We start from the raw sequence: 16,022 nt of genomic DNA on the forward strand, positions 1-16,022 counted from the left end.
TAAGCTTCAGCCCCTCTAAAAATCTGCTGCCGGTGTCCTTAAAAATCTCATTATATAATCTTTTTTTTCACATTTGCTGAAAACAGAGGCTACAGTATGATACTTGAGGTTATTCCTCTCCAAAACTACAGCCAAATACACCACTGTTACTCAAAGTCTACTGACAAATGCCGATTTAATTGGTTCATTAAAAAAATGTCAGCCGAGCAAAAGCACTGCGGCTCACATTTAACAAGTAATAATGCTCTGATCCACAATCATATCTCATCTTCGGAGAATGGGCTGATCCAATTTATTAAGATTAAGTTCCATGAGGCATCCAAGGATTAAATATTTAGGCATTTTTATGACATTATTATTATTATTATTAGCATTAATATTAGTAGTATTAGAAGTAGTAGTACTAGTGGTGGTAGTAGTAGTATCATTAGTATTAATATTATTAATTTCATCACTATCATTGCATCATTAATACTCCAGGGATTTGTTGCTCCACATTTAATTTATCATACGGTACTACAGTTTGTTGGAAAGCGCAGAAAAGCATTATTTTTAGCTTTCTTCTGTAAATAGATAATTCAGAACAACATCATCTATCTAAAATAGAAATGTCATTATCCTTGCTCCCATTTTTGATAAATTTAAAGCATCCTCGCAAAATAAAAGTATTATTTTCAATAATTCCTTTTTTATTATACTGACTCCAAGCCAACAAAAGAGTTTAATTCATATTCATATCATCAGAAAATCCTGAATATATGATTCCTATTTATTATAATATTAATATTTTTATATTTTTTTGAAATCACAGGAATACATTATACATTCATTATGTGTATTAACATTGTTATTATTTTTGTTTTATATATTTGAACATTTATTTGTGAAAGAGGCAACTGGACTGTCAATTAAACTTCTCGTTTTTGTATTCTCAGGAGGAGGGGAAGAAGCAGCATAGGGTTCTGGAAATGACATACAGTAAGGGTGAGTAAAGGATGACAGAACTGTTGTAAATAAAAGCTATAAGAATGATTATGGAGGGCAGTAGGAACATCATGTGTCAGTGCGCTCCGACAGCTGCACACAGGCCACCTCTGACAGTAATTTGTCCACAACTGTGAGTTAGTTTCAAAAACTCACCTCAAGTCCTTGAGGCCAGGCATAAAAATAGACAACCCCTGTCTTTATCCTTTCAGTAAAAAATAAAATGTTTACAGAACACCTGACAATTTGAGAAATTTAGCTGGATATGTTTAGTACATTTTCTCCAGAGGTACATTTCTCCTTTCCAACAGCAAAAACCAGAAATCCAAGGTTAGTCACTCCTGGAAATGTATCAAACTAATGGAACCCTGGAGTTTCAGCTCAAAATACAAAATCATTTATGATAGCTAGCAAATTTCCCCCTATTTGGAAGTGAGCATTTTTGTTTGTGTATATATTAAAATGCAAATGAGCTGCTGGTTTCTAGAAGAGGGCGGAGCCTTGTGACACTATTCTGACTTTCCAAAAACATCAAAACGTGTGTAAGAGATCAATTTTCGGCTAAAAGTATTGAATAAAAAATGTAAAAAGTCGTAATGCAAAAAATAAATACAAAATTATTTAGAATAAGAAACAACCCTAGCTACCTTTCCGTCCACCTATTTTTATGCACATTTTGGAGATACACAACAAAATCGGTTGATGCAAACACCAAGATGCGCATCAATTTTGAAAATGCACATGAAAAAATGTGCACATAACTGAGTAGGAACTTTTTATTCGATAAGAAAAGATGCGAATAAACAACGATGGAACCACTTTTACTGAACAAATTCCAGTATGAGCATTAAAAAAAGTCATGTGATTTTGTTATAAGAGATCATGTCATGATAAAAATGTGTGTGAATGAACCAACCAGCAGGCTGAGCACATTGTAAAGCATCTGAAATATTGTTTGGTCATTCTAAAATGCCTCAACCATTTCAGTATTAGTGAAATATTATTATTAACCTCCAGAACTGTCAAGAGTGTTTGTGCTCCGCGTCTGACGCCTTCAAATGCCACCATGTGTTTATTGTGTGTCAGCATTTGTCTTCTGAGGCTCAAGTCATTTCTTAAATAAGGAAAAGATTCATGCAGCTTCTCCTGTTGATATTTGGCGCAAGTTAATCAGGAAATGACGACTTTGTTCTCTTTGACTCGTTGGATGGTAACGCTGCTTTATTCGCATGTCTTTTATGTGATATTCCAGTTTTGTGCATAAAGTTAATTCACATTTTTGGATGGAAACATAGTTATTGCCTCAAGGATTAAAAGATAATAAGCATGAATGAATTTTTTTACTAATTTTAAATTACATTGCACAAATCTGTAACCTTAATTTTAGTTTTCCAAATTTTAAACAACAACTGTTTTTCTGCTCATATTTTATTCTTCCCTTTGCTTTTGTTTCCACATTTTGCCCTTCCAAAAGATGTCATTTAAGGCGATGTAAATGCCATAGTTGGTTCACTGGTTGAGATTGACAGCTGCTCCTTCAGCCAATAAGTCCAAGGGGGAGTTGACATCACTCCAAAAAAGCTAACTTTTATTTTATATGGGATTAGTCACAATAATCAGCACCCATGATATATACATGTACAGTGCTTGGCATATATAAATACACCCCTCACAAATCTGTCTTTTAAATTCATATTTTTAATAGGAAGCTATATTATATTTGTGCATATACATTAGATAAGTCAGTACTGAAGCCAAATCTGGAGCTTATCTAACAAAATAACTTGGATAAAGGTCCAAAAACTAGTACACCCAAATTTATATGTTATAGAAAATTCATAAATAAAATTTTTTAAAAGAGGTAAAATCAAGAAAAGCAAAAACATTTTCAAAATGTAGCTTTTTTTCAATATTTTGATTGAATTTAATTGCATTATATTTCAATTTCACCAAAATATATTGCCTATATTCACTGAGATATGGATAAAAATATTCATTTTCAAAATGGGCTGTACTCAATTATGTATATAAATAGATGTGTGTGTGTATATATATATATATATATATATATATATATATATATATATATATATATATATATATATATATATATATATGTATATATGTATGTGTGTATATTTATGTATGTGTGTATATATATATATATATATATATATCCTCATACTCGCTTAAAATGGTTATGGAATCTGACCCATTAAATATGGAAAAGGTAAACTTCCAAATACTAAGAAAAGCAAGTTGAGGATATTAATGAAAAAACTTTTGAAGCTAAAGCCTCAAACAAAAGTGATGTGTGCTTTTCATATTTCATATATACTACACCCTAACGCAAGTTTTCACAGCACAGCACAACACAACCAAACCCAGCTCTCCGAGGCCCTAAAACAGTGCATCTTCAAAGAAAACCTCTTTAAAAATATCAAGGACACATTCAGCTTTGGTCGGCAAGGGAAAAATAAACTGACTAAGCCAATATGCGGTTGTTTTTCTCTTTACAGGAGAAAAAAAGACACATCCAGTGCTTGAGCTCATTTTCTCATCATGCTCAACTGTTTAATTTAAGAATAACAAAATGGTCCACATTATTTATTTATTTAATATAATTCCTCTGTGAATTCAGTGAATGGCTAGCGGGTCTGATTTATAAAGAGTTTTTCTGCAAGCATCACATTTGGGAGATGCACTAAAAGAACTTCCCAGCAGTGATCAAGTGGATGGCAGTGTAAACTAATGGTTCATTAAACTGTTTTCATTACACTGTTTTGTTTTTGTTAATATTTCTTGAATTCGTTGATGGGGAATTGCACATTCACAGAATGATATCAGATCTATTTATTTCTCTTTTTAGAGGCAAAGAATCATAAAAAAATCTGTTGCTTAAAAAACTGATATTAGGTAATATGTTGAACATACTGTGTCTGAAAATAAGTATGAGGTCATACTGAAAATGTAAACAAAAAAGAAGAAAATTGGGAAAATTTAAAGGATTATAAATGTTAATTAAAACAAATTGAAGGAAATTTGCATATTTTTTCATTGACTATAATTAGAATTTCTTTGTGTAGAAAAAAACAAATAATAAGTAAATATGAAAATAAAAATAAATATAAATTTCCATTTATAATGTCACTATAATGTCACACTTTTTGGTGTTTGGATGTTTGTAACAATAAAGATGATTGTTGAAAAGTTTTGGATTTGGACAAATGTTTTTTTAAAGAAATTAATGAATTATTCAGCAAGGATGCATTAAATCATCAAAAGTAACAGGAAAAAAACATTTATAATGTTACAAAAGCTTTCTACTGTAGATCAATGCAGTTCTTTTTATTAAAGAAACATGTTTATTAAAGAAACATGCTGCTTGTTGTTGTTGTTGTTATTATTATTATTATTATTATTATTATTATTATTATTGTTGTTATATGAATAATAATTATAAATGTTTAAGTATTGATATACTTTCAAAAGTATAATGTGACACTGAATACTGAGGCAATGATATTCAACTGAACATTCAACTTTGCCAACACAATAATCATTAGAATTTTAAAATCTATCAAAATAAATGGCAGTTATTTTAAACTTATATTGCATTAAACTTGTATTTTATTTACCATGCTTTTGGCATTATATTGTTTTTCTCCATCAAAAACTCCAAATTATGTACTTGTGTTTGTACATTTTACATTATGCTCCTGTCAACTTTTACATCAGCAGTCACAGTGAAACCTCCAAACGATGCTCAGTCACTTACCTGCTGCCAGCTGCATCCACCCGCAGATCTTATACACAGTGGCTGTGCTGCAGAAGAAGAAGAGGGCGAAGCAGCCAATGCACGAGAGGACCAGCACCATGGACATCCCAATGAAGAAAGATGCCGCTTTGAAGGCGCTGGATGGGATGGAGCTAAACTCAGTGAAGCTCCCCTGGCACGTCAGGTCTCGGGACATCCCGCTCCCTATGCAGTAGTGGAAGAGGCCGAAGTAGCCAGCTTGTGGTGTGTCCATGCCGTCCCCGATCCAGTAGGGCTGAACGAAACATACCACGTTGACAATGGCGAAGAGGGTGGTAAAGATGGCCCACAGGACCCCAATGGCACGAGAGTTCCTGACGTAGTTGGTCTGGTAGATCTTGGCGGCCTCTGTGGCTGGGAGCATTGTTGCAGGTGTGCCAGGGATCATAGATGGATTCAGAACTTTATGGATTCAAGTTTAGGACTCAGGTCCTCTTTACCCTGTATTTATACTGGATTCAGTTCGCAGTTCCTTAATCTGGATAATAGAGATCCTACCTGGATTGAGACTGGATTATGTAAATTTAATCTAGAAATAGGATTCAATTTGTGGATTCAGACCTCACTCAGATCCGATTTGGATTTAGTCCAGATGTAGGTCCTTTATGGATTCAGTCTGGATTAGGTTCCTTTCTAAGTTAAATCTGGAGCCAAGCCTGATCTGGAATTAATCTAGATTGTTTCTTTCTGAATTCAGATTTAGGTCTTCCTTGGATTCAGACCCTGTATTAAATCTTGCTCTAGAATAACTCTAGATGTAATGTCAGCTTTCATTTAGATCCAATGTGGATTCAAAGTGTACTCAAATCCTTTATGGATTCTGTCTGGATTGAAGCTGGATTTTGCTCTGAATTAAATCTTGATTAATCAGGATTCAGTTTGAACTGCACTCAAGTCTGGTTTCAGATGTGGTCCAGATTTAGATCCTTTATGGATTCAGTGTGGATGCAAAATGTATCCAGAATGTGGATTCAGTACAGATTTAGCTCCTTTATGGATGTATTGTGGTTTCAGATCCTATCTGCATTTACTCCCGATCTGGTCCTTTTCGGAGGCAGCTTGGATTCCGATCCTATCTGGATTCAGTCCAGGTTCAGGTCATCTGTAGTTTCAGTCTAGACTCTGTCCTTTCAGCAGTTAGTTTGGACTTTTGGTCCTCTGTATTTTCAGTCCGGACTCGGTTCTTTTTGGATGTATTCTAGGGTACCAGCTAAACTCAAGTATAGACAGAACAGCTCACAGATGTCTCGACAGACTAAGCAGTTTTGGTGCCAGATGTCACAGTGATTCGTTCAGCGTGGATGTGGCTGTCTGTCCGTGACTCCAATGATGTTCTCTTCCAGCTCTCCTCTCATTCAGTGTCTGTGCATCCGCATCATTCAGCCAAGCAATCTCATTAAGGTGAATAATCACACTCGGGACAGCAAAAAAATAATGACTAAACTCATAGGAAAACACAGCTCATATGACGACGACGCATTCCAGCGCATCACAGATAATATTCCCAACGCAAATGTCAGTATGAATACTTAATGACGACCCGAATAAATTAATACTTGGATGGTGTGCGAATGAGACATTTATATACTAAAAGGTACATTTATATAAGCAACAATCTACCTTGTACAGTCCAAATGGTCGTTTCCACGAGGCTACTATGGGAAAAGACGGATTTTCCGTGATCAATCTCGCCGTGCTGTTGCGTTTAACAGAAATAACGGATGTTGGGATGACGACACTTGCACTGCATCATATTTTGCGTGTCCATTCTTCTCAGATTTACACGCACAGACAGTTGCAACACGCAAATATCGCTCTCCTCTCGGCTTCTGGCTTAACGGCGCACCACTGCTCCATCCGATTTAATCCTGCGCGCACATCTCGGAGCAAGAAAACACACTGCACCTGACCAAAGTGATGTCGACTCAGTGCAAAAAAGCGGGGATGAGAACATTCATTCCGCGCGTGTGGATGTCAATGAGGCGCGCTCGAGCGAACAGCGCAGATTTCAGGCACACCCGAATATTCAGTCTGCGTCTGTCACTCCCGTCCGCATAGCAGATACAGGAGAGATCCAGAAAAGAGACGCTGTCATGACTGTAATCAGATAGAATTCGATATAAAATTGTTTCCAAAATCGTTTTTGTGTCTTTGTGAGTTTCGCCAGAATAATTACCAAAGATTCTCCGATTTACACGTTATAAAAAATTAATTTAAGAGCAACCGCCAAGAACTACATATCCCAAAGTGCCATATTCGGAAGTGACGCGTGTGGCTTGTGACGTGTGTAGCGACTCGCGCGGGGAAACTGATGTGAAGTTTATCCTGCAGGAAGAAAGCTGAAATATATAACCAAAATTTGTCATGTTTTCCTGCTAATACACAACCTGTTTAAGTAATAGGTATTTATGTTTCTTGTTGTGACTGGTTTTTGTTTAAAAGTGTTATGTTTAGTGCTTTGCTAGTTTGACCACGTGTAAATATTATCTCTCACTATATGTTCTAGCAGTTATGGTTATTAATATTCGATTATGAGTGCATCAGTTTTCATAATGCGATTTCTACATGTAGGTTTTTGCATTTAAGATTGTTTAAACACCCGTGTGCTCCATGTTTTTAACTGGGAGTTGTATCATGTGTAGTTTTTATCACTTTACTAAATTTTTTTTTACTAAATGTGTTTTGTTGTGATCAGAGGATGCCTGTAACTCTGCAGTGTCCCGGTTATCCTGAAGACACACTGCGCTCTCTTGCTGAAAAGCTGCCATGCAGGGAGACACAGGTGACGTCACTGCTGTCACTCATGGGCCAGGTGAGTTAAATACCAGAATACACAAATGCACATTTTGTCTGTAAAGCCCTTGTTTCTTATTTTTTGTAAAGATTTGAAATATTAATTGGATACAATCTCTATCTCCAGCAATATTAAAGCTTAACAATCAATAACACTATGTGAATCTTACAGTATTGTCTCTTTTCTATAATACCCAGTTGACTGTATTCTATATGACCTTTTATGCATCACTGCAATCATGTTTTTAGATTAGAATTGAATTAAAATGAACAAATACTGATTTTTTTTTTAACCAATTTTCACACATACACAAACAAAACTTTTATTTAACATATAAAAAGTGTATTCCAATGCAGGTCAATGCAGAATATAGTGATGGTTGTGAAATGTCTCATGTCTGTGGTTAATGTGAGTTGTGGTTATTCTGTGATTAACAGCCAGATCACTACAGTTATCCATCAGTTTTCATCTATGGCCACAGAGCAACAGGAAAAAGTCATGTGGTGCTCACCATCATGAAGGATCTGGAGGTAAGATCAAGAAAAAGCACATTTCATCATTTTGCCCAGGTCAAGTCAGAACCACGCTGCAGATTCTGTGCAGTTGGATTAGACCGAGTTCACGGAAAATCATGTAGTGTTTGATGGGCGCAGACTCTGATCTTTTTAGCTTCATGCTTTGTCATCAGAGGATATCAAAGTCAAAAAGTTTTTTTTTGTTTTGAGCTAAACTTTATTCATTATTTTCATTAGTCATGCATCTCTTAGCAATGATGTTCATGTTTCTGCTAGGGTCGTCACCATTAAGAAATCTGGCTGACAAATAATTGACTATTATGATTATGCAATTTATTGTCTGTTCTGGTGCTTGATTAATTGTGCGTTTTGGGACCCATACAAAAATCTGCTATTAGTGCTGTTAAGAGATTAATTGCGGCTAATTGTGTACAAAATAAAAGTTTTGTGCACAATTAGTCATTGTGTACACAGAGTCCTCCATCCTCTGGTTTTTAGTAATTGATAATGTATCGATCACTGTAACTATATGGATTTTAAATAACTGGAATCGTTTTATAAAAACTTGATATTATATATTTGCTGTTTTTGTAGAATGTATTGCAAACCTTCATTGTAAGTTTCTTCAGTAAACATGTTTAGTTTGAGAAATAAATGATAGACAATGACTGTATTTTGGTGTTGTGTGTGTTTTGTGCAGCTTCCTCATGCTTCTGTGGACTGTGTGGAGTGTGTGTCTGCTGGACTGCTGTTTCACCAGGTGTTGTCCGCCTTTTTCGGTCCAGATGCTGCAGCTTTGCTTCCTCGTTGCCCGTCTTTGTCAGATTTTGTACGCCTGTACAAACAGATGAGCTCCAACACACCTGCTAAGCAGACACGCTATATAGTGAGTTTTGATTCCATTATTCAACATAACATTGCTTTTGTTTGGAGATTTGTCAGTATTTTGAAGTTATTATTAGGGCTATGCAATAAATATATTGAATTATCAAAATAATGCAGTGTACATGCCACAACAATTTGTATATTATAAGTAATTATCATTAAAAGATGTCATCAGTTATCTGAATTTGCTATTAATACATGTTCTGTGTGATTATTATTATTTTTTTTACTACTGATAACATGTCTGTTAAAATTCTAAATGAGAGTATTATTATCCGTTGCATAATTTATTTGCAGAAAATGAAAACAGTTGAGTATAAATATTCCATATTTGCAGATATTCATATTTTCCCCAACATTTGGGTCTGGATATATGGAATATTACGTTGACCGCCTAAAAGGAGTCTTCTGATTTCCACACTGTTTGTTTTATGCCAGTGTTTGATGACAAGATGACATATACTTTAAGTTATAAAATGTTTCTGTAGGTTCTGGACCGAGCTGAACGCATGAGAGATATGGATTTCAGTCTGCTTCCTGCACTTCTGCGCCTACAGGAACTGGTACACACACACACTCAATTTTGCTAATGCTTTATTATAACAGGGTTACAAGCTCATCCGTTTATAAAGAGGCTAATGCTTTATAAGAGCCACAAATTCTGTTAGAATGGAGTACATGTGAAAATATAATAACTTCCCATCATTGATGCACTTTTTTTCTATTTGTTGCAGGCAAATGATAATGTGACTGTTTCTTGCTCAGCGAAATTGTATGGGAGAAGTTTCGTCCTAACACTGGCTGCTTTGAACCACTGCTTTTTCTTTTCCCAGATTACAGTAAAGGTAAGTGGCAGATTTTGATGATGTAATAAAGAGCTTTGTTTTTATTATATTATGTAATTGTAGCACTAAATAAAAGTATTTTATAGACATGACTAAAAATCTGATTTGTCAATGAACAGTAGAGATTTTATGTAACAAAGAACATTCTACTTGAAACATCAAATTTGTGATGAGATTAAACTAGAACGGGCATTTGAGGGCTTTTGTAAAACCATTTGTGCTTTCTCAATACAATCACAATGAGGTGAGTTTTAATACAGGGTGCAAGCAGGGACAAAGACACTGTTAATATTTGGATGGGTGTATAAAACATACTCTGAAAACCTCTGTTTTTTGGTTTCCTCAGTGGAGCTTGTGCAGATTCTGTCTAAGGATCATCATCCATCCTACACTCCTGAGCTCTATGCCTCCTACATAAACATGTTTCTGGGGGTTTTCTTCTCAGTGTGCAGGGATCTAAGGGAGCTCAGGCACCTGGTGAGATCATCCATGCTTTTAAATTGTTTGAGTCTATAAACGGAGCAGTTAATTTGTAGCAGTTGTTATGATGTCGCAGGTGGAGCAGTAAAACTTATTTTTGCATCTTTCACTGCTTCATAAAGGACAGAATTGAGAAAGTTTTACTGAACTGCTTAATATTCTAAAATACACTATTAATTTTTGTTTAAACAGGCTATGCTGAATTTCTCCAAGTTCTGTGAACCTTTGGAGAAAGGAGAAGGTAAATACAGCTATGCATACAGTTGAAGCCAGAAGGATGGCTTATAATTCTGACTTCAACTGTACATTTAATCATACATTTATATTTATTTATTTGCTGACTTTATTCACTTACTTTATTTATTTATTTAAGGGCATAGTTCAGGGGTGTTCAAACTTGGTCCTAAGGGGCCGGTGTCCTGCAGAGTTTAGCTCCAACTGGCAACACACCTGCCAGGAAGTTTCTAGTACATCTAGTAAGAGCTTGATTAGCTGCTTCAAATGTGTTTGAATAGGGTTGGAGCTGAACTCTCCAGGACACCGGCCCTCCAGGAAGGAGTTTGGACACTCCTGGCATAGTTCAACTCAATGTTAACTCAACAACCAAAGCTACAAAAAAAAAAAAAATACTTGTCTGTCACAACTAGGGTTGCACGATTCTGGCTAGAATTTTTTCGCTTAAAATGAAGATCACTATTTTCTCACCATTCTGTAGATGTAAAATAAAGATTAATATCAGTAGGCTATTATTATTTTTATTCTCAAACATATGGTAAAACAACACTAATAATATTAGGCCTATGTGTAGTTCTACTGTTGGTTAAGATGCTAGATTTTGTATATACTTGAAATGGTGGACTTGTATAAACTTGAAATTTGTCCTGGTTATTAATGCGCAATACAGTGATTACATCAGAATACAACTATTCATAATTCTTAAGTTGAATTATTATGTTTAAGGCATATGCTTGCAATCTGTCGTTGACATTATTTTTTTTATGGTAAAATTATCAGATTCCCTTTTGCATGATATTTAACTATATCATTATATAGGCTAGAGTAGTCATGCGCAACACTCTGAGTTTGGTATGAAAGAAAAAACATCAAATGCTTGTTGTAAACATAACTCTAAAATGCGATATGATCATTTAAATGATATGCACGCTTTCTGTTTTACTTTTACTGCCGATTGCTACTCATGTCTTGGCTGCTGTCACTTTGAGAAAAGAAAAAAAAACATGCTTGCAAATCATACTTTCCGTGTGGCTCACAAACGACTCTGTGCAACAAACAACATTATTTACAACTTGCTATTACCTGTTATTCACAGCCTGTGCTATTTCCGTTCACTAAAGTATACATCATTCACCTGCACACATGTCTTCTCTGTGGTGAACACACAGTTCACGGTTAATTGGCTTAATCTTAGAAATGCTGGATTAAGATCGTGCTAGGGGGTTGAATCAAGATCACAATCTTTTTTTTTTTTTTTTAATTGATCGTGCAGCTCTAGTCACATTTTTTACCAAAAACTGAAACTCAATGGCAAAATGGCACCTGTTACATATTTCAAAAGGTTGCACTGGACCAAATCTAAACCCAGATCATTAAAAGAAAAAATCACTAGGCTTTATTTTAAATCTACAAGATTTGTCCACAAGACATCAGTACTGAACCAGGGTGTTGTTTGTTTCACAGTCAATCGAACGAGAAACTCAAAACAACAGCACTACTGAAGACGGCAATAATCATCCTATGATCATCTTATTTATTTTTTTTGTTTCCTTCAGCCAAAGAGAGTGATATTCACAAGTTATGGAAGAACATCGAGCCCCATCTGCAGAGAGCCATGCAGACAGTTTACCTCCGAGAGGTGTCCAGGTCTGTGCAGTTCATGTATGGTGTTCGCAGTTGAGTTTGTGTGTCATCATCAGGCACTGAATGTTTGTGTTTTTGGGTTTTCTGCTATTAGTGTACAGTGGGAGCAGCAGCAGATGGACGAGAAGGAGGCCACAGCTCTCAGAGGTACACACACACACACACACACACACACACTCTGCATGTTCAGACAGGACAGCAGAGGCCTCAGTCGTGCCCTCATGGACCATCTGCTGGCATCTCACAGGCGTGTTGGAAATTGGGTCCAGTGCTTTTCCTGCATAGAGTGCCAAGATTTGTACTTATATTGGCCCTCACATTAGCTGATGGGCTGCCCTGATGAGTCATATTTCACAATTATTGCATTTACATATACAACAATATTTCAATATTAACATAGTTAAGACAATACAATATGAATTTACAGAGTAATGGTTTTTATTAAAGTGGTTATAATATGAACAAATTCATTGAGGTATAGTTTTGCTATTTTAGTTGTATTATGGAATTGCAATATAGTTATGTACACAGATTTTAATCACACTACATTTTTGCTACATTTTGCGACATGATGAAAGCATGGCAGTGGCCAGCAATTTAACGGCATTGAACAAGAATTTGTATCTGCCGCCATCTATTTGTATGTATAGCATGACAATTAATTAACTGCAATCTGGAGGAAACATTGGATGGTGTTGCATGGAACACACTGTAATCACTTTATTTAGTGCCATTAATCAGTTTACTATAACATTCCATTCAAGTGCTTTTTACAATATAGATTGTGTCAGAGCAGCTTAACATAGATGAAGTTCTTGTAAATTGAAACCAGCTCAGTTGAGTAACATGAAAAAGGAAACATGAAATATTTAAATTAAATGGATTGCTATTGGTCGAAATAAAACAAAAAAAATGTTCCATTTATTGATACCAGTCAATAAGAAGAGAGCATGTAAGAAAAATATTTATACATTTTGTTTATTATTGTTATTTATTGGCACAAGCTAAACTAATGAATCAAGACCGAAGAGAAAAAATAAAGGGGAAAAAATTTGATTAGACAAATTAAAATATTGATAATGTGATTTACATTTTTTTAATAACGTATAATTACAGCTGGAATACATCTACTATTTAAACATTATAGCTATATGGATAGTGTTGGAAGATTTGAAAGAGTTTTGTTGGCATTTTGTACTGTCACTGGAGAAAGTTTGTCGAGGTGACAAAATAAAGGCTTGTTAATCCAAAAATTCCCTTTCTTACCTTTCCCTCAGGTTTATCGGCACATGCTCACATAGAGCTGCCATATTACTCCAAGTTTCTGCTGATCGCTGCGTATCTGGCATCCTTTAACCCTGCACGCACAGATCGACGCTTCTTCCTTAAAGTGAGGATATAATCTAAATATAATGAACATTCTAATAATGAATATATCATCTTACAACTAAAAGCTTTTTTTGTTTCAGAGTCATGGAAAAATCAAAAAGACTAATTTCTTGAAGAAACATGAGAAGGTGAGGAGTTGCTAATAATTTTCATGATCTATATTGTTTACTGCTGTTGTTCTTACAGGTTTAATTTATTTTCTCTGCTTTTTTTTCTGCAGACTAGTAACCATCTGTTGGGACCGAAGCCTTTTCCTCTTGACAGACTGTTGGCCATTTTCTACAGTGTGGTTGATAGCAGAGTTGCACCTACAGCCAGTATCTTCTCACAGGTAAATTAGTTGATTGGATGATGACATTTGGCATGTAATTGCATTTTAAATAACAAAAGTTTTGGCAGAAATGTTAATTTATGAGAAGAGCAATATGCAATTTGTTTTGTGGTTTCATGTACAATGTGGCAGCGATAGCTAAAAAAACAACTCTAAAGTTTTGGGAACATGTTGGACACTTGGTGGCAGTATTTCAACTTTTTTATTTGTGTGTGTGTTTATAGATCATTTTATTTTAAAATAATGATTTTCTGCTTTAAAAATCTAGTCAAAACCTTGATATTTTTTGTGTGCAGTTTCATTTAAGTGTCGCTCTTTGTAATTTCTTGTGAAATTGTAAAATTTGATTGGAAACCTACTCCACTTAATTTATCATAGTAATGTATAACCATTTTTTGTAGCATTTAATTTCGAATAAACTTTCTAAGAAAGTTTATTTTGGTCATAAAAGTATTAGTCTTCAATTGTCATGACAAGTAAGCCCCATGTAAAACATGCTAGCTTTCTGCAATGACATATTGTCAGACATGGTATAAGTTGGTTTGCACTATATGATGCCAATTTGTATGAATCCCCATGGTGACTGTTTTTATGTCAAAATTGGGGAAAATGGTGTAATCTGAATGGGGCTATATTGACATTAATATTGTACTTTTAGAATAATTGTGATATGATATGCAGAAATACAGTTGTTTTGCTTTCTGTCTTTCAGATTTCATCTCTAGTCACTCTGCAGCTTCTCTCTCAGGTGGGACATGATGACCAGCTGGACTCACCCAAATACAAATGTGCCGTTTCACTGGACTTCATTCTGGCAATATCCAGGTCTGTAAGTGTATATGTGATGTAGGCATGCAGCGATTTATAGATTTTGTTTGTACGATTATAGTCTGAGGAATAATTACGGTTTCACGGTTATCACGATTATATATTCCTTCATTAATTTCAAAACACCACTAGTTTAGTAAATCAAATGAAAACTCCTTATGTTTTAAAGTGTTAATAAAAAACAAACAATAGTCAATTTCTCTTATTTGACTTAAAAATAAGTGAAAAAAGTTTTTGGCATTTAAACACAAGTAATAATTTTACACTGAAAATAAATTACAGAACAGTGAATAAGTAAATAGTTAAGCCCTAGTTAAAAACCTTTAATCCATTGTGTGTGCATAATAGCCTGTTGTACAAGCTCAGAACTGTAAACTAGCACACATTTGGCATAACTTTGTTCAGTTGCAGCATGTTTCGTGCAGAAACGCGATGTTGAGAAGCCTTTACAATTAATTAACCATGACGAATTAAAGCGCAGTTAATAGTGAAATCGGTTAATCGTTGCATCCCTAATGTGAGTACAAATTTGCTTGTGTGCTAAATTGTTGTTTATTTCTTTCTTTTTCCTACTAGAACCGTAAGTTTTGATGTGGTGAAGTATCTGTATGACTTCCTGTAAATCTGCTGGAGTGGAAATCCAGATCTGATCGGACAAAACACTTGGAGAGCTTGAATGGACTGATGTTACAGGAACTTTCTGCATTACTAGTCCAATCAGATGATATCATAGAAAAATACTCACAATTTATCCAAGGATCTCCTTCTTCAAAGGGGAATTTAATGTGTGGCACACTGTAACTTAATACTGGTGTAATAAAAGCTGTATAGTTTGTTAAAATAGTGGGTCTTCATGTATTTTTATTCACTAGTTTTCCATCAATAGGTGTCTTATGCTGACCAAACGCAGTAAAATATATTAAAAGCATATTAAGAAGTAGCTGTTTTCTGTTTGAATAGATTTAAAAATGAAATTCATTCTTGTGATGGCGTAATTGTTTGAATTTTTTTTATATAACTCCATAATGAAAAGAAAGCATTCAAGTGAGCATCTAAATCTGAGGAAGGGAAAGTAAAATGCATGCTACACTGTTATATATTTATTTATTTTTTTACTTACCCCAAACTTTTAAACTAATTTTGCACTCAATTTGTATTAAACTTAAAGCCAATGATGGGTACAAGCTTTGCTATTGAATGTTACTGTAAAATGATGATCTGTTTATATCTATTAGGCTTTATTCCAATCTGCTGTTGCTCATTCAGTGATTTTTGC

The 16,022-nt window shown here is 34.8% G+C and overlaps 2 protein-coding genes across 2 annotated transcripts in view; one reads left to right on the forward strand and one right to left on the reverse strand.

Moving 5' to 3' along the window:
* LOC130222937 (LHFPL tetraspan subfamily member 3 protein) overlaps nucleotides 1-6,863 on the reverse strand; it is a 58,810-nt gene extending 51,947 nt beyond the window's left edge. The window contains exon 1 of the mRNA XM_056455567.1: nucleotides 4,763-6,863. Coding sequence (XP_056311542.1) covers nucleotides 4,763-5,189 — 427 coding nt within the window. The 5' untranslated portion in view covers nucleotides 5,190-6,863. The remainder of the gene's footprint in view (nucleotides 1-4,762) is intronic.
* A 202-nt stretch (nucleotides 6,864-7,065) lies between these two features.
* Nucleotides 7,066-15,589, forward strand: orc5 (origin recognition complex, subunit 5). The gene is given in 16 exon segments (XM_056455566.1): nucleotides 7,066-7,203; nucleotides 7,497-7,613; nucleotides 8,033-8,125; nucleotides 8,811-8,996; nucleotides 9,484-9,558; nucleotides 9,730-9,748; nucleotides 9,751-9,840; nucleotides 10,187-10,317; nucleotides 10,513-10,561; nucleotides 12,111-12,201; nucleotides 12,293-12,345; nucleotides 13,476-13,588; nucleotides 13,668-13,715; nucleotides 13,808-13,918; nucleotides 14,631-14,743; nucleotides 15,323-15,589. Coding segments are annotated over 15 exon segments (1,332 nt in total). The 5' UTR covers nucleotides 7,066-7,203; nucleotides 7,497-7,499; the 3' UTR covers nucleotides 15,369-15,589.
* Nucleotides 15,590-16,022: the final 433 nt, after the last annotated feature.

Source organism: Danio aesculapii, chromosome 4, assembly GCF_903798145.1.
Source record: "Danio aesculapii chromosome 4, fDanAes4.1, whole genome shotgun sequence".
NCBI classification, from domain to species: domain Eukaryota; kingdom Metazoa; phylum Chordata; class Actinopteri; order Cypriniformes; family Danionidae; genus Danio; species Danio aesculapii.